At 42.2% G+C, this 22,737-nt stretch overlaps 2 protein-coding genes across 4 annotated transcripts in view; both read left to right on the top strand.

The window, feature by feature from the left end:
* Positions 1-13,395, top strand: part of ralgds (ral guanine nucleotide dissociation stimulator) — a 58,060-nt gene extending 44,665 nt beyond the window's left edge. For all 3 annotated transcript variants that reach the window (XM_022768095.1, XM_022768093.1, XM_022768092.1), the window contains exons 4-18: positions 312-505; positions 816-940; positions 1,683-1,898; positions 2,004-2,107; positions 2,253-2,337; positions 4,944-5,021; positions 5,389-5,475; positions 5,572-5,604; positions 5,728-5,849; positions 6,715-6,810; positions 6,915-7,119; positions 7,233-7,307; positions 8,236-8,502; positions 8,775-8,889; positions 9,412-13,395. In XM_022768095.1, the coding sequence (XP_022623816.1) occupies positions 312-505; positions 816-940; positions 1,683-1,898; positions 2,004-2,107; positions 2,253-2,337; positions 4,944-5,021; positions 5,389-5,475; positions 5,572-5,604; positions 5,728-5,849; positions 6,715-6,810; positions 6,915-7,119; positions 7,233-7,307; positions 8,236-8,502; positions 8,775-8,889; positions 9,412-9,587 (1,978 nt within the window). In that variant the 3' untranslated portion in view covers positions 9,588-13,395. The remainder of the gene's footprint in view (positions 1-311; positions 506-815; positions 941-1,682; positions 1,899-2,003; positions 2,108-2,252; positions 2,338-4,943; positions 5,022-5,388; positions 5,476-5,571; positions 5,605-5,727; positions 5,850-6,714; positions 6,811-6,914; positions 7,120-7,232; positions 7,308-8,235; positions 8,503-8,774; positions 8,890-9,411) is intronic.
* Positions 13,396-16,525: 3,130 nt separating this feature from the next.
* On the top strand, positions 16,526-22,735 carry LOC111238538 (SWI/SNF-related matrix-associated actin-dependent regulator of chromatin subfamily B member 1). Its single transcript, XM_022768105.1, has 9 exons — positions 16,526-16,657; positions 17,849-17,960; positions 18,460-18,589; positions 19,137-19,274; positions 19,848-19,975; positions 20,080-20,246; positions 20,353-20,543; positions 21,654-21,785; positions 22,310-22,735. Exons 1-9 carry the CDS (start codon positions 16,574-16,576, stop codon positions 22,347-22,349), a joined length of 1,122 nt encoding a protein of 373 aa, XP_022623826.1. The 5' UTR covers positions 16,526-16,573; the 3' UTR covers positions 22,350-22,735.
* The last annotated feature ends 2 nt before the right edge of the window (positions 22,736-22,737 follow it).

Raw genomic sequence — 22,737 nt, 5'->3', positions numbered from 1 at the left:
TAGTCCATCAGGAGACATTTGACACCTTTAAACTCCAGTAATTCTAGGCCATCCTGTCCCTTCTGGGCTTCCATCATACTTTCATATGATTTATAAGGATTCTAGAAGCAGCAATAACAAGTTTAATTAAGTTAATAATAAGTTTATCGTTCCTCACTCCTCAACAGGTGTCAGGTGTCATATTTATTTTACTATTTATATCATTTCATCTTTTAATTTCTGTCCTTTTCCTGTGTGTGTGTGTGTGTGTGTGTGTGTGTGTGTGTGTGTGTGTGTGTGTGTGTGTGTGTGTGTGTGTGTGTGTGTTGCAGCACTGTTTCGTCCATCCTGGGCGCGTGGCTGGACCAGTACTCTGAGGACTTCTGGAGCCCCCCCAACTACGACTGTCTGCACCAGCTCCTGTCCTACCTTCACCTCCACTTCCCCGGCTCGGACCTGGAGCGCCGCGCCCGCAACCTGCTGGCCCACTTCCACCGCCGACAGCAGTGTGAGCCTGATCCTGATGGTATGAAGGCAGGACAGGAGAGGGACAACAGGGCAGGGACTCAGGGACGGGGGACGGGGGGCGGGGCGTGTCCCAGTAGAGACTAGTAAAGATGTACCATGTTTTTCATTTCCTGTTGAGCACATTTCATGTAGCCGTAGACACAATGTCACATGTTGTGATACTTGCAAAGAACAGTTCGGTACAAGTGGTGAGAACGCCGAGGTCAAAGAAAGGATGAGATGTTTCCAGAGCAGGAACTGTGTGTTTAGGTTGAGCTCAGGTCGAGGCAGCGCTGTGAAAAAGGTTTTTTGTTTTTAAATCTCTGTAGGGGAACACATCGGCTGCCCTTTCGCTACGCAGGAAGAGAGCGGCTTTGAGGACGAACTTCCTGCTTTTAGCTTCCTGTCGTTTGACCCCATCATGGTCGCGGAGCAGTTCACGCTCATGGACGCGGTGAGGACGTTTTCCTTTTCCCCCTATCAACAGATTTCTGCCGCTGTTCACCTGCGCAGTCACTCATCTGTAGAGATTCCCAGACAGTTTGACCTTCAGATCAGTGAAAGGCTTTTAGGTTCTTGCTAATGGTTATTTTGGTTCTGGATTAATCTGCTCATTGTAATTTTTATTAATTGTTTAGTCCATAAAATGTCAGAAAATGGTGAAACAACCTAAAGTGACATCTTCAAATGTCTTTTTTCATCTTCAACACAAAGATGTTCAGTTCACACATTAAACCAGGAGAAGCTCCGGACTGCAGAAGCTAAAACCAGTTGGTTTCTTATTGACTAAAATTATTGATTAATTATTGACTGAACTTATTAAATGAAGATATCAGGTTTTTAAACAACAATTTTCCTTAAATTGCGAATCCATCAAGGTGATTTTTTTTTTTTCTTTTTTGTCAAAGTGACTGTTTTCCAGATTTTTTAGCATCAGATTAAAACCACATTTTTAATGCAGAAATGAAAGTTTCTTTGACTCCAGCACAAAGCCGAGTTTTCAAAGACGAAACCTGGATTCTTCATCTCCCATAATGCAACTTGGCAACATCTTTTATCTTCTCCTTCTTCTTCTTTTATTATCGTAATCACCAGTAAACTGACCTCTCTGTGTGAAATGACCCTTTCAAACAGAAACCGTAGAATCACATGGTCTCACTCATATTTTTAAACCCCGTCTTCATACTGTTCCTCAGGATCTGTTTAAGAAGGTGGTGCCCTACCACTGCCTCGGGGGTATCTGGTCTCAGCGGGATAAGAAGGGGAAGGAGCACCTGGCTCCCACCATCAGAGCCACCGTGGCCCAGTTCAACTCCGTCACCAACTGTGTCATCACCACCTGCCTGAGCAACCCGACGCTGAAGCCCAACCAGAGAGCCCGGCTGCTGGAGAGGTGGATAGACGTGGCCCGGGTGAGCGACCGCTGTCCCCGCTACTTTATTCACGCTTGGTTTATTCACGCTGCATCAAGCAGTTTGTTTCTTATCTGACCGGATCGTCGCTCATGTTGTGTTCAGGAGTGTCGGATCCTGAAGAACTTCTCCTCGTTGCGCGCCATCCTCTCCGCCCTGCAGTGCAACGCCATCCACCGCCTGAAGAGGACCTGGGAGGAAGTGTCACGGTGGGTTGTCAGAGTAAACTTCACGTTGCTTCGATAATACAAAATGGCTCCGTACATGTCATCTGGTTTGCAGTGAGGAGCACTGACCACATTAGGACAACGGGCTAAAGAGGTTTTTTTGTTTGTTTTTGTTATTTTTTCACAGGGAGAGTTTCCGCACTTTCCGCGAGCTGTCAGAGATCTTCTCAGACGACAACAACTACTCCCTCAGCCGAGAGCTGCTGGTGAAGGTGGGTCACAGCTGCTCAACAGCGCACACACAAATCTCCAACAAGCAGCACGTGTGTTGTTATTTTTACAGTGACCAAAAGAACAGAAGAATTAAATTATTAACTACTCATTTAAAGCCTGTTTTACCCACGCACTTCTTTAATATTTGAAGTTTCCTGCTCGTATTGTGTCTTCACAGATCAGGTGTGAGGCTTGTTTTGAGGTATTTGGCTGATGCTTTTATCCAGAGTGATTTAAAATCTGAATAACACAGTAAAAGAGTGTGTGGTCTCAGTCTGGTCGACATAACAAACGTCTCTCTGTGACTGCTGAATGATGATTAGATAATAAGACAGAGGGAGAAATAGGAGCCAAAGAGAGGAGAGGTATTTTTCTTCCCTTTAGAGGAATAAAATAAATGTGTTTGCTTCTAATCAGACTCTATTAATCCGATAAAACAGCTGATGAATCTATAGGAGTTACGTAACGCCTGCATGTGGCAGCTGAACAGATGGCGGCGGGCTCTGTGACCCGTCCCGTCGCTGGACTTCCTCATGTCTGTCTCGCAGCAGCTGCAGAGGAACATCCGGCAGTGCGGGACACAGTGTACCGTGTTCTCTTGGATCACAGTGTCCATATATTACTGACGGTGTCCTGGGTGGGCTCGCTGCAGCTGACAGACCTGTTGCGATCATTAATGTGATTTATGGCGGTCAACGCAGAGAGGCGTCGACACCTTCTGAGTGTTTTGCAGCTTGATACGGGGACGCAGGGAAACATGACTGAACAGGAAATGAGACGACAAATCTACATGTTTCCATATTCTGCTGTTGTCATAACAACTGACATTTACACACAGAGAAAGCTTGATGAAATATTATTATTAAGAAGGCTTGAACACGTAAAATACATCACATCACAACTTCTTTGAGTCATAACTCAGTCAAATCTGAACAAGCAGACATGATAGAAATATTTTTAGCTTCAGTGCGACTTACACTTTCCAAGGATATCGTTATTATTATGTCCATTACAAATGAACATCCATAAATCCACTTAGAAATCATAGAGGAAAGACACTCCAGCAGCTGCCTGGGAATCATCACGCTCATCACTTTTCTTCAGTATCACATTAATCCAGTGATAGTCTTCTGTTCATCCGTCGGCACGCTGCAAACAGGAAGTGCTGGTAGCTAATTGGGCGTACTTTAAATGGTGCCCGTTTGCTTAGATGTAATGTACCCCACAGTGTAACTCACTGACTTCATGGAAGAATTATGAATGGATCCCCAGATTATGGCAAAGTAAGACAACGAATGATAACAGCAGTTACAGTATCTATTTATATGATTCATGGTTCACTATCAGTGTTTTTACAGAACTACGGCTCAGACCGTCCGTTAACATCGGGGGTGGATGGGGAGGAGTGGGGGCGGCGGGTTTCTCTGAGGGGGAGTCGGCCGTCAGTGTCAGACGGTGGAAACCTGTTTTAGGCCGCGCTGGGAAACTGCTTTATAATGATCACTGTGATGCAGTAACTTGATTTGTCAGGTATAATTGACTGGATTAGCCCAGAACAGACAAATTACATTTAGCCTGTTATCTGATCTGAGCAAACCAGATCATCATCAGCTGTAAAAAGCTGTTTTCAAACTGAGGTTAGGTGTTTACACGTCGACACTAAACATCTTTACAGTGTGACCTAATGAAGCCTGCAGACGGTGACTGTGTTATCCCCTATTTATAAACCCGAGGCGTTCGCTGATGTAACGGTGAGCGAGTGCTCGGGGCTTCCTCTGAGGGAATCCCTGCTGACGTCACTCCACAGGGAGGGAACCTCTGGCAGGTGTAGATAACGGGCTCTGGTGTAAGCGAACACCTCGGGGCGTCGCCGCTCTCTCGCTCTATCTGCTCAGACCGGGCTGCGTTCGCTCCGCTCCAGTGGGCTCGGGTTACAGAAGGCCCCTCGGCGTTACGTCACTCTGAGGAATGTGAGCAGGAACTCAAGAGGTGGATTTTCTCCCACCACTGTTCCTCTGATGGTTTTTTTCCCTCTGAAATTCAGCGACAAAGAAAAAGTGTTTAGAAGAAAAGTCAGCGTGAAAATATGGTCACATTAGTTTTCATGTTCACACTGACATACATAACGTTTCCACGACAGATCAACATGCAGCATAGACTTCAGTTAAACTGATATTCAGATTTTCAGGCAGGTCCATAATGTCTGGGAGCTCAAAGTCATGAAGAATCAAAACCCAGAACACACACTCAGATGGATCTGTAGGTGTTTTCACAGACCTACTTCATTATTACGTCCTAGCTTTTTCTTAAAAACCCAAATATACGAAGTTAGTACCAACTGAAGTCGGCCTTTCTTTGAAATCTCTTAGTAATTAACGGCTACATCTTTGGAAATTAAGAGGAAAGTTTCTATTATAATAGCTTGAAAACATCAGCTCTGTAAACGAAAGGGTTGCTTGTTCCTGTTTGGGATGTTTGCAGGTGATGAAGCCCTGTAGGTGAATTATGGGAAACTTTTGCATTTAGGATTTGAAGAGTTGCAGTTTGTTTCTCTTGAGTATTTAACACGGTCGGACTGATGGACCGTCTTGTTTCTGCTCCTCAGGAGGGAACGTCCAAGTTCGCAACTTTGGAAATCAACCCCAAACGAGCTCAGAGGAGACACCAGCAGCAGAGAGACCTGGTGAGTCCACAGCACGGAAACAGCACAAATAAACAGTAAAATAAAAGAAATGAAATGTTTGTCTGTCAGTGGTTTGTGCTGAGAACAATAAACATCAATTTTGGACCAACAGCTCCATCTGGTGGCAAGTGAAGTCACTGCAATTGGTTCAATTCATAGATTTAACACAATGTTTGTCTGTTTTGGAAGTGAATAGTTTTTATTTTATATTCATCAAAAGTTTTAAGGGGAAATATTGCCTCTAGTCTCTCCAGTAATTCTGTGGAGTTCGTTTTCTCGTTGCTCCACGTTTAAGAAGAATCTGTGGAGGGTTATCTTCCCGCTCGGCCTCCATGTTTACCTCCACTGGTTTCCCCTCTGTGAACAGGGAGTGATGCAGGGGACTATTCCCTACCTGGGGACCTTTCTGACCGACCTGGTGATGATGGACACTGCCATGAAGGATTACACTGAGGTCAGACTGCTGTGTGGCATGAGCTGATGCTGTGATACCTTTTTTCCTTTTGGCTTGTTTTTCTATCAGTTGCTCACGTTCTTGTCTCTTCTGCAGGGTGGTCTCATCAACTTTGAGAAGAGAAGAAAGGTAATAATCCAAATCAAATCATCTTCAGCTCAGAACAGACAAAAATAAACAAACCGGGCAAATTAAAGGCTGAAGCACTGACTCCTTTTCTAACCTGTTTGCTGCTGTGCTGTGTGTCTGCAGGAGTTTGAGGTGATCGCTCAGATCAAACTGCTCCAGCTCGCCTCCAACAACTACAGTTTCACTCAGGACAGCCACTTCAGAGAGTGGTTCGCAGGCGTGGAGAAGCTCAGCGAGGCAGAGAGGTCAGTGAAGCAGACCGCCTTGTTATTCAGGGGCCCTGCTGTTGTTACACCTCTGACTGTGAGGGCGGGGGATGGATGATGATCAGTTTGTAAGTCTAGATTTCTGCAAACAGCTGCTCTGTGTCTGAATGAAAACTGATCCACGTCCCTGGAAGATAAAGGAAGATGTTCAGACTGTGTAGTGGGAGATGAATGAATGACTGAATTAGGGCAGAACCTGAGTGTTGAAATGAATTTCTATAGACTTGATTAATTACAGTTAATTAATCCCAAAGGAAAATTTGAGTGTTCCAGCAGCTTATATTCAGGATGAGCAGATACCGATGCAATAAGAAAACTAATAATAATAATAATAATAACATTGCATTAATATTAAAATAAAAGGAGACAAAATGGAAATGTCTTTACATTGGGAATATAAACAGAGATGGTGTGTGTGTGTGTGTGTGTGTGTGTGATATGTTTACAGGTTCAGTAGAACTGTAGGTTGTTGAAGTGTCAGACAACATGACTCAGAATTGAGCAGTAAACATAAAGTGTTATCTGCTCTGTACAAACTGTAACGACGGCCCTGCGTTGGGGCTAATGTGAGACCGGTGTCACCTTGAGGTGCAGCTCTACGAGCCTCAGCCTGTCAGGATGTGTCAGGTTCAGTGTGCGGAAAGATCTGGACTCACCTCTGTCATCATCTCGTCACGGCACACAGCCTTGTGTTGAGTTCACTGACACGTCACCGCAGGATTTCTGGGCACTTCATCGACAGGATGGCTTTTTTTTTTTTTTAAATACCAAGGCCGTCCTGTCTTTATCCTGTGAGATGAGTTCAAATTAACACAGTCATCATCCTGACTTCCTGTTCCCGCAGCTACAACCTGTCCTGTGAGATCGAGCCTCTGTCAGAGTCGGCCAGCAACACGCTCAGGGCCAAGAAGAACGGAGGCATCATGAAACGCTGGAGCGAGTAAGTGACAGTGATGAAACCTGAGCCGTGAAGTCACATTATAATCATCACATTCAGACAAATAAGTGAAATCTGACTCTTCCCTTCTTTGTTATTCCGTCCAGCCGGCAGTTGACGGAGGCGGGCTCCAGCGGCGCCGCGGGCTCCCATTCCAAGTCCTTCGACCACTCGCACTACAGACCGTACCAAGGAGGCGGGGGGGACAGCGGCGACGCTCTCAGCGTCACCTCCGTCAGCTCCAGCGGTTCAGACCTGGAGGACGTGAACGCCAGCTTCCTGTCTGACTCCCCCGAAGGACACGAGAGAAAGGTAAGGACGAGAGACGCCACCGGTGACCTGTACAGTTAAATTTAGCTTCTTCTGTGGGTCGTCTCCTCCTCTGCGGCCGTTTGCTGATGCTCTCTGTTTTTGTTTTTCTCCAGACGTCGACTCCTTCAGTGAAACTCACCGTCTCTGCTTTGGGGAGAGAAGCTCCAGCGGCAGATACAACGTCAACAGTAATTTGTTTTACGTTTTTATTTCCATTTTTATCCTTGAAACTTGATTAGGTTTGTTTATATATGACATTATTACAACACGCTGTCCATATTTAACTATATTTCTATTTGCTCTGCGGTGCTTTATACCTCCGTCACTCTGCCTCCGGGCTGAAATGTCTCCACAACCATTAGATTTCTGTGAAATGTTATAGATATTCAAGGTGCCGGAGGATGAATCCCACTGACTCGTGTGTTACGTAGTGCCACCATCAGGTCAACATTTCCACCTACCCCAGCACACTAAGAGCAGCTCTGTCGTGTTAGCAAGCCAATAAGCTAACAAAGCAAAACGTAACATATGACAGGATTAGTCAATTAAACGATTAGTTCACTGACAGAAAATTAAATTACACGGTTTTGATCAAATTTATTAAGAAAAAATGCAAAACATTGTTTGTTTGCAGCTTCTGAAATGTGAGAATTAGTCGTAAATTGATCTTCTTTGGTGACATTTGAAGCCGCCACCTTCAGGGTTCAGAGGCTAAATAATAATCAGTAGAACAATTCTGCAGAGATTAAAACAGCAGATGTGTAAAATACAGATTAAATAAAGAATGTGACTCCTGAAAAACTCCTGACTTTTAGTCCCCAGTATGGCTCAAGTTACAAAAACACTGGATCCTACATTTCCCATCATGCAACTTGGTAGCATCTCCTTGTTGGTGAAAAGCTACTTTTTTCAAACTCCACGGCCCCAGTTTCTGAAGCAGGTTCTGTGTTGGACATCAGACGTTATGACTGTTTTCAGCGTCTGAGTCACGACGCGTCAGCTCGTCTTCATATGTAGAATTAGTAGAGAGCATCTTTAATTAATGAAGTAATGATATTCCTATGACGTCAGCCTCCTGTGAAAACGCTGATGTTCTCTCCTCCCCGTCCTCTTCAGTTCTGGGAGTGCACGTCTCTGTCGTCTCTGGACACGTCCGGGACGGGCTCCAGCTCCGGCTCGGCCTCCGGCTCCAGCAGCGCCTCGTCCTCCTCCGTCTCCTCCTCCACGCCGCTGTCGGCCTCCCGCTCGCACAAACGCTCGGTGTCGGCGGTGTCGAACTACTCCACCCTGTCGCTGCCGCTGTACAACCAGCAGGTGGACGACTGCTGCATCATCAGGGTCAGCCTGGACGTGGAGAACGGCAACATGTACAAGAGCATCCTGGTGAGGAAATACTGTAGTGATGATTCTCTAATGGGATGAATCAGAAGTGGTTGTTTGTGATTGTGTTTTTTTCTGTTTTTCTGTTGTAATTTCCATGAAATGTTTATTTTTTTCCATTTTGCTTTGTTTCAATAAAGAAAATTGAATCATTCATGAACATTAAATAGGAATAGTGAGGAATAGATGTAGTTTTAATGGCTTTTAAATACATTAAAAATGTCTTTTTACTCATATTTCAACAAGAGCTTTTATCGTTTTGTCCCTTGATGCAGGTGACGAGTCAAGACAAGACTCCCGCCGTCATCAGGAAGGCCATGATCAAACACAACCTGGAGAGAGAGAAGACGGAGGAGTACGAGCTGATGCAGAAAATCTCTGAGGACAAAGGTAAACACTAAAAACAAGCTCCCGATGATTTAGTGTCTCGGGTTTGGATTGTGCTTCAGACTTTTTATTCTGGCTTTTTATTGAATTGAATTGAATTTTTTAAATTTATCTTTCTATTTGTTTATTTATTTTAAGCTGTTTTATCCAGTTTGTCCTTTGATTCTACGATTATTTTCTGGATTATTTTAATTTTAATCCCCTACTTTTATTTATAGTTGTTTATTTTACTTCAGCTTTGATACATCTCCGCTGATTCAGTGTTTTATTATTTTATCTTTATCACGCTATCGTTATCTCGTTACCAAGTTGTTATTGTCTAATTTCTATTGTTTTTATTTATTACTTGGTCATTTATTGTTCTGTATGTAAACGTATGTGTGTGTGTGTTTTATTGCTTTTATTCTGTAAAGCACTTTGTGTTGCATTGTTTGTATGAAAAGTGCTGTATAAATGAGTCTGATTGATTGATTGATTGATTGACTGACTGTGATGTTTCTTCTTCTCTGTCGTCTGGTTCTGCAGAGTTGCGGATCCCGGACAACGCCAACGTCTTCTACGCCATGAACTCCACTGCCAACTACGACTTTGTGCTGAAGAAGCGCGGCTTGGCGCGGCCGGTGCGGGCCAAGAACGTGGCCAGTTCGACGCTGCCTCGCATGAAACAGAAGGGACTGAAAATTGCGAAAGGGATCTTCTGAGGAGAGAAATGCGCCGCCTCCTGCCTCCCCCTCCACCCCCTCAACCCTCTCAGGCCTCCGCTCCTCAGAGGAAACATTTCTGTTCGCGTCTGTTGGAGGGAAACTTAACCTGAAGTATCTGAGTTTTGGTTTTGGACAAAGACTTGAGATGCCAGAGGAGAAAACGACCAAGCAGCTTTCCTGTGGATCAGCAGGAAGCGGAGGAGCATCTTAGCACTTAGCAACAGCTGAGGCCGAGTCCGTCGCAGGAAACGCCCACGTAGAAGCTGTTTCTGTTCGGCTGCAGGTTCCTGGAAGCAGAGGGACACGCAGGTGGGGAAAACAAGCAGCCGCGTCGGGGACGTGCGCTGCTGCTCAGTGGCTGAACCAGTCGAACTCTCTCACCGGCGTCACGTGACTGGTCGTGTCGAGTGTGGAGAAGCAGATCCATTTCATTTCCTGGTCCATTACTTTTTGTTTACATTTGTTTACATTTGAACATCAGCTGGTCAGATCTTACAAACATTTCCCTCAGTCCTCTTGCTCACGGGAGGAGTTTTGCACCTTCGATGAAACACTTTTTTTAAACCCCTCAGCAGCCGCCATCCCTCTGCAGTCGTCTCGCACGCCCCCTCCTGGCATGGAGTGTACATAAGTGAACAATACGAAGCCGCAGCAATCAGCTGGGCGTTCGAATGTGTTTCTATTTTTTCAGGGAACTTTTGTCGTGACTGTGCCGCCGCCTTTACCGTCTCGCCCCCAGGGCTCCTGATGTCGACAGCGTCCCCTGGGACCGCGGCTCTGAACGTTCGGCTCTCTCTCCGCTCTCGGACGCTGGGACTCATGTCGGCATTTTAACACCAGCGACACTGACGTGGAGGAATCTGAACTCTTTTAACTTCTGAACGCTGCCATGTTACAAAAAAACAAAAAAAAACAAAACAAAAGGTCAAGTCAAAATGGAGACATGGTGTCAAAATCCGGTCCTGTGGGCACAGCCATGAATCATATGCCACTATTTTCTTTTCTTTTTGTTATGAATGGTAACCACTACACCGTGAAGGAGGTGGTCGTCCTGTGGTCGCACTTGACTGGGACAGTTTGTTAGTGGAGAACAAACGAGCTGAAAACAAAACAAAACAAAAACTGAGTGTATATATCATTAACACCGACTGTGCAGTACGTTCCTTTGAGATGGACCATGAGATTTTGTTAATAGACTTATCGCGATATCAACACTTTTTTTTTCCACTTTGCTTTGTACATTTTTTTTTTTTTTTTTCTGCATCTCTCTGCTCTGATATGGTGCTGCTAATTATCTTTCTGAAGAGGTCGTACGAGCTGCACGTCACTGCTCTCTACTTCCTGTCCACCGGCCGCCATGTTGGAAGAAACATCGGAAACATAACTCACCGCCTTTGCTGTCCTCAGAAAGTTCTTCAGTTTTCAAACAGACAAAACATTTATGACGGGAAGAGAAAAAGTAGATGCAACGGGTCAAAAAAATAATTATAAAAAATACTAATAGTTAGTTGATTCAACAGTGGATCAACAGGAAAGTATTTTGATAATGGAAGACTGCAAAGATTCAAACATTTACTACATGACATACTTTCCTCTTTCTTCTCTGTTGTTTCTGACAGGAGAATTTCAAAATGCAAAATGTAAAATCCAAATTATGAGACACAAAGTCAAAATTATATCAAGTAAATAATTTGACTTTGTATCATATAATTTTGAATTGCCATTACTTGGGCTGCAGAGAGCAACTTTTACTATTGATTATTTTAATAGTGGTAAGAGCGAAAAATGCCTGTTATTTTTCTAAAGCTCAAGTTAATGTGTTCAAAGAAAAAGCAGGAAATGTAACATTTGAGAATCTTAAATGAAATTATTATCCAAACCATGATTAATAATTATCTAAATATTTGTGGATCGATTGTCTGGCAGGAATAGGCTTCCACCTGAAAATAGATTTCGATCAAAAACATTTAATATAATTGAATTTGACCGTAATAATTGCAAATAAGATAAAGTTTTATATTATTCATTAAACATTTATTGTTTTGAGGAAACCTCTGTGACATTTTGAACATCTGAGACGCTAAAATCAGACTTTTTATTTTAGTGTTAGCAGCAGTGAAGGCTGGCCTACTGCACCCACTCAGTAGTGTGTTTTCAGATTCATTATTTTATAGGATGATGATAATAATAATAATAATAATGATGATAATAATAATAATAATGATCTAGAGCTGCACTAGAGAAACTCTGGGACACAACAGACAGTTCTTAAGGAATAAAGATAAAAACATCAGCGACATAAAAACCATGATATTGTGGTTTCTCTCTGTCTGTGGTCACTGAGGATAAAAGAACAATATTCAAAATGTTCTCTAACAGCAAACTGATATTTTTGGTTTAACCCTGGACCGTACCACTGAACGGGCAGAGGTGATAAACTGTGGGTCTTTGTTCTTTCCAACACGGCGGCTCATTCTTCATATTCATTAGTAACCACTCTCCAAATGTGCCATGACGGGCCTGTGTGTCTCGGACGCACCAGACGAGTCCTGCTGATTTATCCCGCAGGATGTTTTTCTGTGGTTAACGTGTCGCTGATGGCAGCAAAGTCTCTTCCTGTGTGGGCTCTAACTCGCAGTCGGAGTGGAAACGATGGCGTTTGATGGTTTCCAGAGCTGGAACAGTTTGAATGAGACTGTGCGTAGGAGCCCGAATGAAGGATAACGACGCTGCCAAACTGCACATGAGGGAACAAACTCTTCTTTCTTGTCTGTGTGCTGTCCTCCAGCTGTTTCTTTTAAAGGAAAAATCCAACCTAAAAACATCTTATCACTCTTAAACAAAGCAGTTCTGGGGTTCATATTTCGTTAATGTTGCATCGTTGAGATATTTCTAACAGCTACTACACAGCAGTCGTTGTTAAAGGGCTTCTTTTCTGGATTGTGCACAGTTTCTCCTGCAAGTTAAACCCCAACCCTGTTTGTTTGCTGCCTCTGTCCGGCTCAGACACATGTACAGTTTCAAAGCTAAAGATTCACCATCGAAATCCTTTCTGACAGAACGAGTCCTTCATTTCAGACGAAAGTAGACAAGAGTTGATTTTATGATAATTACAATAATCTTTATTTGTAAAGCACTTTCCGAAAGTCAAATTACGGATTTTATAATAACAAGATGAAACTAATTAGTGTGAGAGAAAAGAAATTACAGCAGGTTGTTCTGGTGCCTCGTTCTTGAGAAAATGGAAACAGAGAAACAGGATTGTTCTTGTATTGAAAAGTAACTCATATTATTACAAGTATAAGTTTAACATTGGACCAGATAAACACACAGTTCAATCCTTGTTGCTTTTGGAAAGGGTGAAAAAAGACAGAGCACCTGTGTCATGCTAATAATGCTAATAATGCTAACCATGCTAATCCAGAGCTTGAACTGCTGTGTCCAGCAGGGGGCGGGGTTGAGCGACCAGTCAATTTGATCAACAGGGAAATTTTCACACCCTTTCTGCTGTCGCATAGCATTCTGGGAAATGTAGGAAATTACTAATTCAGGGAAAAGTGGGATTCACAACAAAAAACAAAAAAAAAACACTGGTTATGATTGAATATGTGAGGTTGGATTTTTCCTGATGAGTTGTTCATATCACAGCAACAAACACTAAATGAGCCTGGATTGCACTGCGACCATGTACTGCCTTTTCTTATTTAGTTATTTTCACCTGCATGAAGTTCATAATTTTCATAATCCTCTTAACGATCAAATGAATGAAGTGCCCAAAAAAAGAAAAGGAAAAAAAAAAAAAAAAGCAATATGGTGATGAGCGGCAGGAGCACGTCGTCCGGCTGTCGTGGATGTTGTGGCGTGAAATCCTTCGCTGTTGAACACTGTGACCTTCGACCTTTTCACTCTGCCCTCTCCGCCTGTTGATCGGCGCGTCATGTCGAGCACTGTGAACTGAAAAAAAAAAAAAAAAAAAAAAAAGATGTCTCGTTCCCCCTTAACGGTGTCGTAGTGAACGTCCGCCCTTCGCTCATCTTGTTGGCGAGCAGCGAAGGCATCAGGCTTGATCCTCCATGTGCCAAAAATAACAAGGAAAGAGAGGAAAAGGTTTCTGTTCACAGATGAGTCCTCTGCCTTTCACAGTGGGGAAAAAAACACGTTTGTATGTTTACTGTTGTCGCATTTTTCTGGAAAACTAAAAAACATCAGAACACTATGAAAAAAATCCTCTGGACCCAGTTCCCTGTGGAGAATTAGACTTGAAGATGTTTGTCTGGAGCTGCAGGTGAAGCTGTTGTAGAAACTCCACTCTCATGAATCTAAATCCTATTTTTTCATGTTTATATGTCTGTGAGGATCAAACAGCTGGAGCGTCTCTGCCCTTTAAAACCAGGTTTTTATTCCAAACAAACTCCACATCCGAGAGACGTTCACTGACAGAAACATGTAGCAGCAAATTTCTGGTTGAATTATATGAAGGAAACCACTTGAAAGTGACTTTATTAACCAAGTTTCAGTCATGAAATGCTGTTAATAGAGTGAATACAAGTGATTGACAGTGAGTTTTTGATCCTGATAATGTGTAACAACTTTGTTTCCTTCAACTGGTGCTCAACATTTAACACCAGATATATTTTTGCTCCCTTTGTTGATGTTTCAGGGATGAAAACCCTTTAAAAACCTTTTAAAAACCACTATATCTCTGGTGAACGCCCAACAAGGGACACAAACTTTCATCAAAAAAATGTAGAGAAATTATTTTTTCTCTGTTAAATGTACTTAGACACAGTAAGTGGAATATAAGAGTTCCTCCTCCTTTCTTTTATAGCAGATGGACCTTGAATGCAGCACGGTGACTGCTTGATGACACAAATTGACTATAGATTATGGGCGAGAACTGAGCCGTACAGATTTTCTTAAAGGACCTAACCTGGTGTTATTCTTTATTTTCCGTATTGTCAACAAATCCTGAGAAAAGACACAAACCAACTATGTGCTCGTCCGTCTCTCGACACTTAGAGACTCTAACTTTCTCTAACTTCCCTGGTTCCATTGAAGATGTAAATCTTTAAAAAAGCACTTTGAAAATATATAGTTACATTATTTTTTAATTGTCATAAATTTCCTTCAACAGCTGAACAATGTAGTTTTTAGCAAGCTACTCAAACAGGAGGGAATAGTTCATTTTCAGTTCATTTGGGGACTATTTTCGGTGGCGTATTAATCCACATGTGGTAGGCACAGATAAAGGGGCCAAAGGGTTCCAATGGGCCCCTGAACCAGAGTCTCTGTATGAAGTGACTTCTGGGAAAATCGATTAAATGACGACAAACCGCTGACAAATGAGTAAAAATAGACACAAAACAGCCACTAAAAGATGCAAAGAGACACAATACTTTACATGAGGTTTGCTGACAATAATAAAAATAGAATATCAACAGACTTTTCCCAACATAACTTGAACGCAGCATCAGTTTCTTCTCTGTGGTGTTTGTTTGGAACAAAAACTTTATGATTCTTTGGCGTTATAATTTAAAAAAAGAACATATTAACCGGAGACTCGGGGTTTCCTGCTGTGAACAGTTACTCTGGGGTTTCTGCAGCAGCTCCATCTCTCACTGAAGTGTGCTGGTTTTCTCTGTCAGGTTTGAGAACGTAGGATGGATGTGCACGCGAGTGGAACTTTAAATGAATTCATGAGCCTGCGAGCGTCTCTGTGCTGATGAGGTTGATGTTGGACTGGTCTGTGTGTCGTTGTAGACTCGTGTTGAAATGACGTACCTTTTGTGATTTGACCTGATTCTGTGCGAGTTTGAACAAAAAAAAAAAAAGGCTGCGTTTACAAGAAAAAAAAATCTAAAAACTGGAAGTCAGCTGGCGTGGTGTGTGTGTTTTATTCTTAATTTTTTTTGTTTTGTTCCCCTGAACTGTGCTCGGGTGCCATTTTCCATTTTAACAAAGGATATCAGAACTTTTTCTAACTGCGATCTCCTCTTTGATTTACTTTTCCTACCTTTCCCAAGAACACAAACCCATGTAGAAAACAAAACTGTCCTTGATTATGTCTTTGTTTATTTATTGATTTGTATATAGAGATTTTGTTTTGCATTGTACATTCTCTCCTTTCTTGGTTATAGATTAATATATTCATGTATATACGAATAAACATTAAGTTTATAAAAGTACAAAGACTCTTTTCTCTTCTTTTAAGAATTTTTACCTCCTGCTGCATCTCTGCGTTTGTTTATTGATTTAGATGAACATGAGATTATGTTGCTCTCCAGTAAGAATTTGTTTGGTTTTGTTACTGAAGTAGTTTGGTCAACAGAAGCTCAAACAAGCTAAAATAATAATAAAAGATGTTTTGTAATGAATGTGTGTTATCATTGAGGATCACAGTGGTACAAGAAATATTAAGATCTTTCACTTAAGTATAAGTAGCAACACCACACCGTTTAAAAACTCAGTTACTGGCAGTAACAATGGTCCTTCAGTGAATGTTTGAGCAACAAAAAGTACTTCAAGTATCCAAAGTTTCACCCTTAACAAAACATCATTTTAGAAACTCAAGTTTCTGTTTAAAATTTATCTGAAAAACAACTAAAGCTTTCAGGTAAATGTACGTCAGTAAAAGTAGAAGATTTCCCATTGGAATTTAGTGGAGTAGAAGTATCAAGTGTAACAAAGAAATTTAAAGCACAAGTAATTTGCATTTCAGTAAATGAACTTAGTTATTTCCACTGGATGTTTCAATAGGGAGTTGCAAAGTTACATTATAATTTTTAAGTTGAGGGTCTTTATTTTACTGATACTTTAATAATTTTTATTGATTAATTTGCTGATTGACAGGTTTAATGATACCAAAGAGTCTCTTTCTCAACTGTCTCTGAAGACACTTTATTGTAACGTCATTTTCCAGCGACAGGACGTTCTTAAAATTCGCGCCTGCGCATTGGCACGGAGCTTTGTTGTTGGATGTCAGTATGGCGCTTAGCAAGACGTTTGGACAAAAACCGGTCAAATTTCAGCTCGAAGAGGATGGGGACTTTTACATGATCGGTTCAGAGGTTTGTATTTCATCTCTTTAACAAAGCGCTGCTTTACTGGTTTGATTATCTGGGCAGAAATGTGTAGGTTTTGTCCTTGCAGCCGGTCCGCTAGCAGCTAGCTAAGGATGCTAACAGAGAGGGAGAGCAGCGCACGAAGACTCATTCATTTATATTTGTTTTTTAGGGAATGTAACTGCGTATATTCACCAGAATTAAACTGACTAATCTATATGCTTGTGTTACCGGATAAAGTTTGACCTGAAGAACGTTCGGCTTTCCTCAGAGGTTCACCGGGTGTTCTCCGCCGGAGCTAACTATCATTTAGCCAAGTAGCTAACGGGGTTTAGCCAGCGCTAATCACAACATAGCGGCTTTGTTAATTTCATACTTTAATCAAGTCAAATCTCACACTAATTGAAATCAACTGAATCTTGTCACTTGAATATAGCTCCTCTCATACTAATCGCATATGTTAGTTATCACATAAACCGATGGAGGGTTGCAGCTAACGATTATTTTCAGTATTTTCCTAACAAAATGCCTGTTGTAATTTACCACAGTCTAGGATCACTTCTTCATATGTTGTTTTCTGTTTAACTATCAGCCCAAAACTCAAAGATATAGATCAAATTCTTACATTTAAGGAGCTGGAACCAGCAAATATTTGGATTTTCTGCTTAAAATGTGACTAAAACAAAGGATTAATTATCATTAGTTGAAGATATAAACCGGTGTTTTACCAAAGTCTTAGCCCTGGTTTGTGGCTCTCAATCAGACACCTCCTGATGTTATAAGATTGTAAACATCTGAACTCTCTACAATCTCTGCACAGTCCTGTATGTCCTGTATAATAATACATCAACATTTATTTGTGGACTATATTTTCTATTGATAATCTGATACGTTATCATTAGCTAAAGAGCTCACAGACACACACACATAGGTAGCCATTTACCACCGATAAAATGTCAACAATGACGAAATAAAGGGAAATGAGAGATTCTTCTATAGATTTTATTGTCCAGTCCTTCTGTGTTTATTATCAAAATTGATTCATTATTTTCAGGATTAATACATCATTTTCTTGGTCTGTGAACTGGAACCAGCAAAGAGGAAGAATGAATCGATTCTCATCAAGAATCTTTAATAACGGTTCAAGTGATCTGCCTTCATGTTTGTGTGTTTGTGTGTGTGTGTGTTTGTGTTCAGGTGGGAAACTACCTCCGTATGTTCAGAGGCTCCCTGTATAAAAGATACCCGTCATTATGGAGGAAACTGGCATCAGTAGAAGAACGGAAGAAAATAGTGGAGTCGTCACACGGTCAGTAGAGAGCAGTGCTGCCACGTCTACAGCTGGGTGGGGTTATGCCCAGCTCTGAATCCTCATCATTAACTGTTTCCTCTGATATGAGAGGATTCTTCCTTATTCAAAATAGACTAAAGTCACTGTTCATTTTTTTTCCATCAGAGACATTATTATTATATTTTATTGAACAATAATAATGATAATAATTAGATCTTCCTGTGCTTAAATGAATTATTTTGCTTTGCAGTTTGACAGTCTATTATCAGCTTATTCTATAAGACTTTCTACAGATGCACCTTGTGTTCGGGCTATTTTGTAAAACAATAAAATAATAATAAAAATAACATTAAAAAATATGGAACATTTTGTAACAGTAAAAAAAATCTGATAAGGATTCAAGGTTTTCCACTCTGATGATCATTTTAAAGGCAGGCTCGCTAAATCCTGTCAGTCAGATGATGATGATGTTGTTGTTGTTGTTGTGTTGATGTGACTCCTCTCTCTTCTCATGCAGATCATGGCTACACTCAGCTGGCCACCAGTGTGACCCTGCTGAAGGCCTCAGAGGTCGAGGAGATCCTCGAAGGAAACGATGAGAAGTACAAGGCGGTCTCCATCAGCACTGAGCCCCCCGCCTACCTCAGGTAAAAACCAGATTCAGACAGGACTCTTATTTGTCTGTGAAGTAACTGAAATGTTGATGATTTATCTGTATGAGATATTCCCCAGGAAATGTAGCTTTCCTAAAAGAGCGGGAAAAATAACCAGACCTGAGTTTGAACTGTGGTTTCAGGCGTTTTATCTGACAGTGTGTACAGAAATTGGCTTTTTTCTTATATTATATTAGACTCATATAACCAGTATTTGCAGGATTTTTAATATGTCCAACCCATGGCTTTTTTCATTTTGTTATTTAAAATTATTTATTTAAAATTTTAATTTATTTAATTTATTTTTTGAGGTGTTCTAGATAGACTTTAAACAAAAGAAATAAAGAAAAGCGCTGGAAAATTCTTGGCTGATTGAAAATCAAAGTTCCTGTAGTAATAACTGTGTTACAGCTAAAACTCTTGAGGTCTGCGGCGATGCGATCGATCATCGATGTCGTCAGTGTGACAGTTTGAAGTGGGAGAAAGTGCAGATACATTCTGTCTGATTTTCACACGTCATCACGTCTCGGTTTGTCACCAGGGAACAGAAGGCGAAGAGGAACAGTCAGTGGGTTCCCACGCTGCCCAACAGCTCGCACCACCTGGACGCGGTGCCCTGCTCCACCACCATCAACCGCAGCCGACTGGGCCGCGACAAGAAGAGGACCTTCCCACTGTGGTGAGCTCCGGGAGTCAGCTCAGGATGTAGTGATGTCAGCCAGTAGAAGTTTTACCTCGTCATTTCTAACGAAGTAGCTCCTTTTATTACCTCTGGTTATATCAGGTGATCATGGATGTTGGAACTCAATGATCAGGATTAGTGGATTTATAGGATTTTTGCGTCACTGTGATGAAATGCTTTATTTTATCTGGTATTAAAGTCACTAGAATAGATGAAAACAGATGCTGTTATAAAAGGTGTGAGGTGTAAAATAAACATCTTGTTATTTTCCAGCTGTAGCAGACAATGATAATTATTCAGATTGCAGCTGTCTGGTATTAAGTTCTACTCCTTCGTGTATCTTTGTTGCATCACATCTCTCTGTGCACGATATAACAACACAGACATAAGTAAGATAACCTGATCTTAACCCACTAAGCACAATTTTCAGAGTGAAGTCGCCTTTTTTTTACCTGTAGAACAGATTAAATCAACATTTAATAGACTTTTTTTAAAGAACACAGTACAAGCATTGTACAAATTCACATACTCTGTGTTGGTAAGTTTTTGTCCTGTCTCCTTCCCGCCCAGCTTTGACGACCACGATCCAGCAGTGATCCACGAGAACGCCACTCAGTCTGAAGTCCTGGTTCCAATCCGTCTGGACATGGAGATCGAGGGGCAGAAGCTCAGAGATGCTTTCACCTGGAACATGAACGGTAACATCGCGTCATCGTTTCCTCTTGCGTGCAGAAAAACACAGGCTACGTGAAAGTGAAAAGAGCGCCAACAGCTCATTTCGTCCATGTTTGGGTGTTTTCAGAGAAGCTCATGACGCCTGAGATGTTCGCTGAGATCCTGTGCGACGACCTGGACCTCAACCCGCTGGCCTTCGTCCCCGCCATCGCCTCCGCCATCCGACAGCAGATCGAGTCGTATCCGACAGACAGTATCCTGGAGGACCAGACGGACCAGAGGGTCATCATCAAGGTGCCGCTCCACTCTGCCAGTAGCTCATCGTTAATGTGATGCTGAGTAACACTTGTAATTCAGGCGCGTCATCAACCGTCTTTTTCTTAAACGTTTCATGTTGCAGTTGAACATCCACGTGGGGAACATCTCTCTGGTGGACCAGTTTGAGTGGGACATGTCCGAGAGGGAGAACTCCCCAGAGAAGTTTGCTCTGAAGCTCTGCTCTGAGCTCGGCCTGGGGGGGGAGTTCGTCACCACCATCGCCTACAGCATCCGCGGTCAGCTGAGCTGGCACCAGAGGACGTACGCCTTCAGGTACCGTCTCACACACACACACACACACACACACACACACACACACACACACACACACACACACACACACACACACACACACACACACACACAGGATCCTGGAGAGGAAACATTATTAGATTTGTCTGGTAGCAGATATAATCCGTTTACAGAACAAAGTGCAGTGGTTTGTTGTCATCCACTGTCTGTGTCTCCCATCATCCTCTGCTGCTCTTTAATGCCTTAATGCCAGAAAACATTGTCATTAAAGGGATTTTTGGATGATATCTAGCTCTTGCTCCTTCGTTGGTTGAACACTTATTGTAAGTGTCTGCCACAGTGGTCACAGTAAGAAAGAAAAGGAAATATTTTACCGGAGGAGTTAAAGAGGATAAATATGTAAATAAAGACTTATGTCTGCTGACAGCTGCATTACAGTGTGTTATGAACCATTATTTTCTATTTAGAAAGAATTTTTCTGATATTTTAACCAGTTATTGATGACCGTTACAAAGGTGTTACAGTCTAATATCTCTATCCTGAACAGAGGGCGGAGCCTCACCTCCTGCACAAGTCTGACAAATGAGTTGGATCATTTCCTTGTTTTGAAATATTGAGGGAGTTGCAGAAAAAAGAAGTGTGGAAATGTCTGTCCTGTTGTTGCTGTTGTGTGTGTGTGTGTGTGTAGTTGCCACGGTGATGTGACCTTTCACCCATCTTCTGTTGGCGTCTTGTTGGGATGCTGAAGTCTGTCGTCGTTCCGGCTCTTTGGGTGAAATGTAGCCGACAGTCACGTTGAAGTAACGACATTTCGAAACCCAGACATGATCTCTGTCACAGCTGGACGTCCGTGGCCTTGAGGAATAGGATAAATGTTTTAGTCACATGTTGAAATCTGTCGTTATAACAGAGTCAGGTGTTTGTCTCTGAAGCTTCAGGTACGGTTTGCGTGTTTCAGGATTCGCTTCATCGAGGAATCGGGGGAAAAAGTGACGCCATGTTTCACACCGTGTAGAAAACTTCTGATCCGAGTCACATGAAAAAAGAAAAATCTAAACTTCTGAGCTGCAGCGTGACGACGTCCCGCATCAGACTGAAGTGTGTGTGTCTTGTTGTGTTGTCTGTTTTCAGTGAGAACCCCCTCCCCACGGTGGAGATAGCCATCAGAAACACAGGCGACGCTGACCAGTGGTGCCCCCTGCTGGAGACGCTGACAGACGCAGAGATGGAGAAGAAGATCAGAGACCAGGACAGAAACACAAGGTGAGTGTCGGCTTGGGTTTTATGCTGTCGGCTCTCGGCCTGGTTTCTCTTGAAGATGCATTATTTTAATTCAATCAGGCTTTTTTATCAGATTAGATAAAGATTTGATACAGAAGTAAATCAATTAGTCGATGGACAAAAATTATCTGTAAAACTGATGAAACAACGGCAAATATTCTCTTAATCAAGAATGAAAATAATCACAATTAGGGCTGAAGCTAATGATTATTATCACGATGAATATACATATATATTGATTATTGATTAATCCATGACATGTTATTCGATAAAATGTACAAAAAGAGTGAATAATCTTTCTGCAGCCCAACGCGCTGTCAGACATCTTGTTTTGATAAATGACAAAGAAAAGCAGCAGTTTGTCATTTTAACTTGAAATTTAACAGAAACAATTAATTGAATATAGTATAACATTGATTGATTATTTTTCTATTCATCGATTAACTGAGTTACTTTGGTGCCTTTCTCATCACATTGTTGACGCTCTCTTCCCGTTTGCTCCACAGGCGAATGAGGCGACTGGCGAACACGGCCCCTGCGTGGTAGACGGAGCAGCGTCGGCGCGCCCCCCCCCCCCCCCCTGCAGGAGCGGTGCTCGTCTGATTGAGGTATGGCGCCGTCACGGTTCGCAGCATCAGCAACAGAGATGTTCCTCCAGTCGTGCGCCGGATGTGTTTACTGCTCGACCGGGTCCTCAGTCCGCCGTTCACCGTCTTGCTTTTTATTTTCATTATTAATATTAATATTTCGTTCTGTTTGGCAAAGCCCCCCGGTAGAAAATGTCCCTCCCTCCTTCGTGTTTTCCTTTACGACCCTCGGCGTGGAGAAGCTGCTCTCTCACTTTGACCACTGACTCTTTACCCGACCACAGAGGGAGGAAAAAAAAAACACACAACCAGTCTCAGATAATATATTGTTATGTTGTATTTGTTGT

Source organism: Seriola dumerili, unplaced genomic scaffold, assembly GCF_002260705.1.
Source record: "Seriola dumerili isolate Sdu_G_001 unplaced genomic scaffold, Sdu_1.0 BDQW01001417.1, whole genome shotgun sequence".
Taxonomy (NCBI): Eukaryota; Metazoa; Chordata; class Actinopteri; order Carangiformes; family Carangidae; genus Seriola; species Seriola dumerili.
The sequence above is the reverse complement of the archived record's forward strand: the minus strand, read 5'-3'. Positions and strand labels throughout refer to the sequence as shown.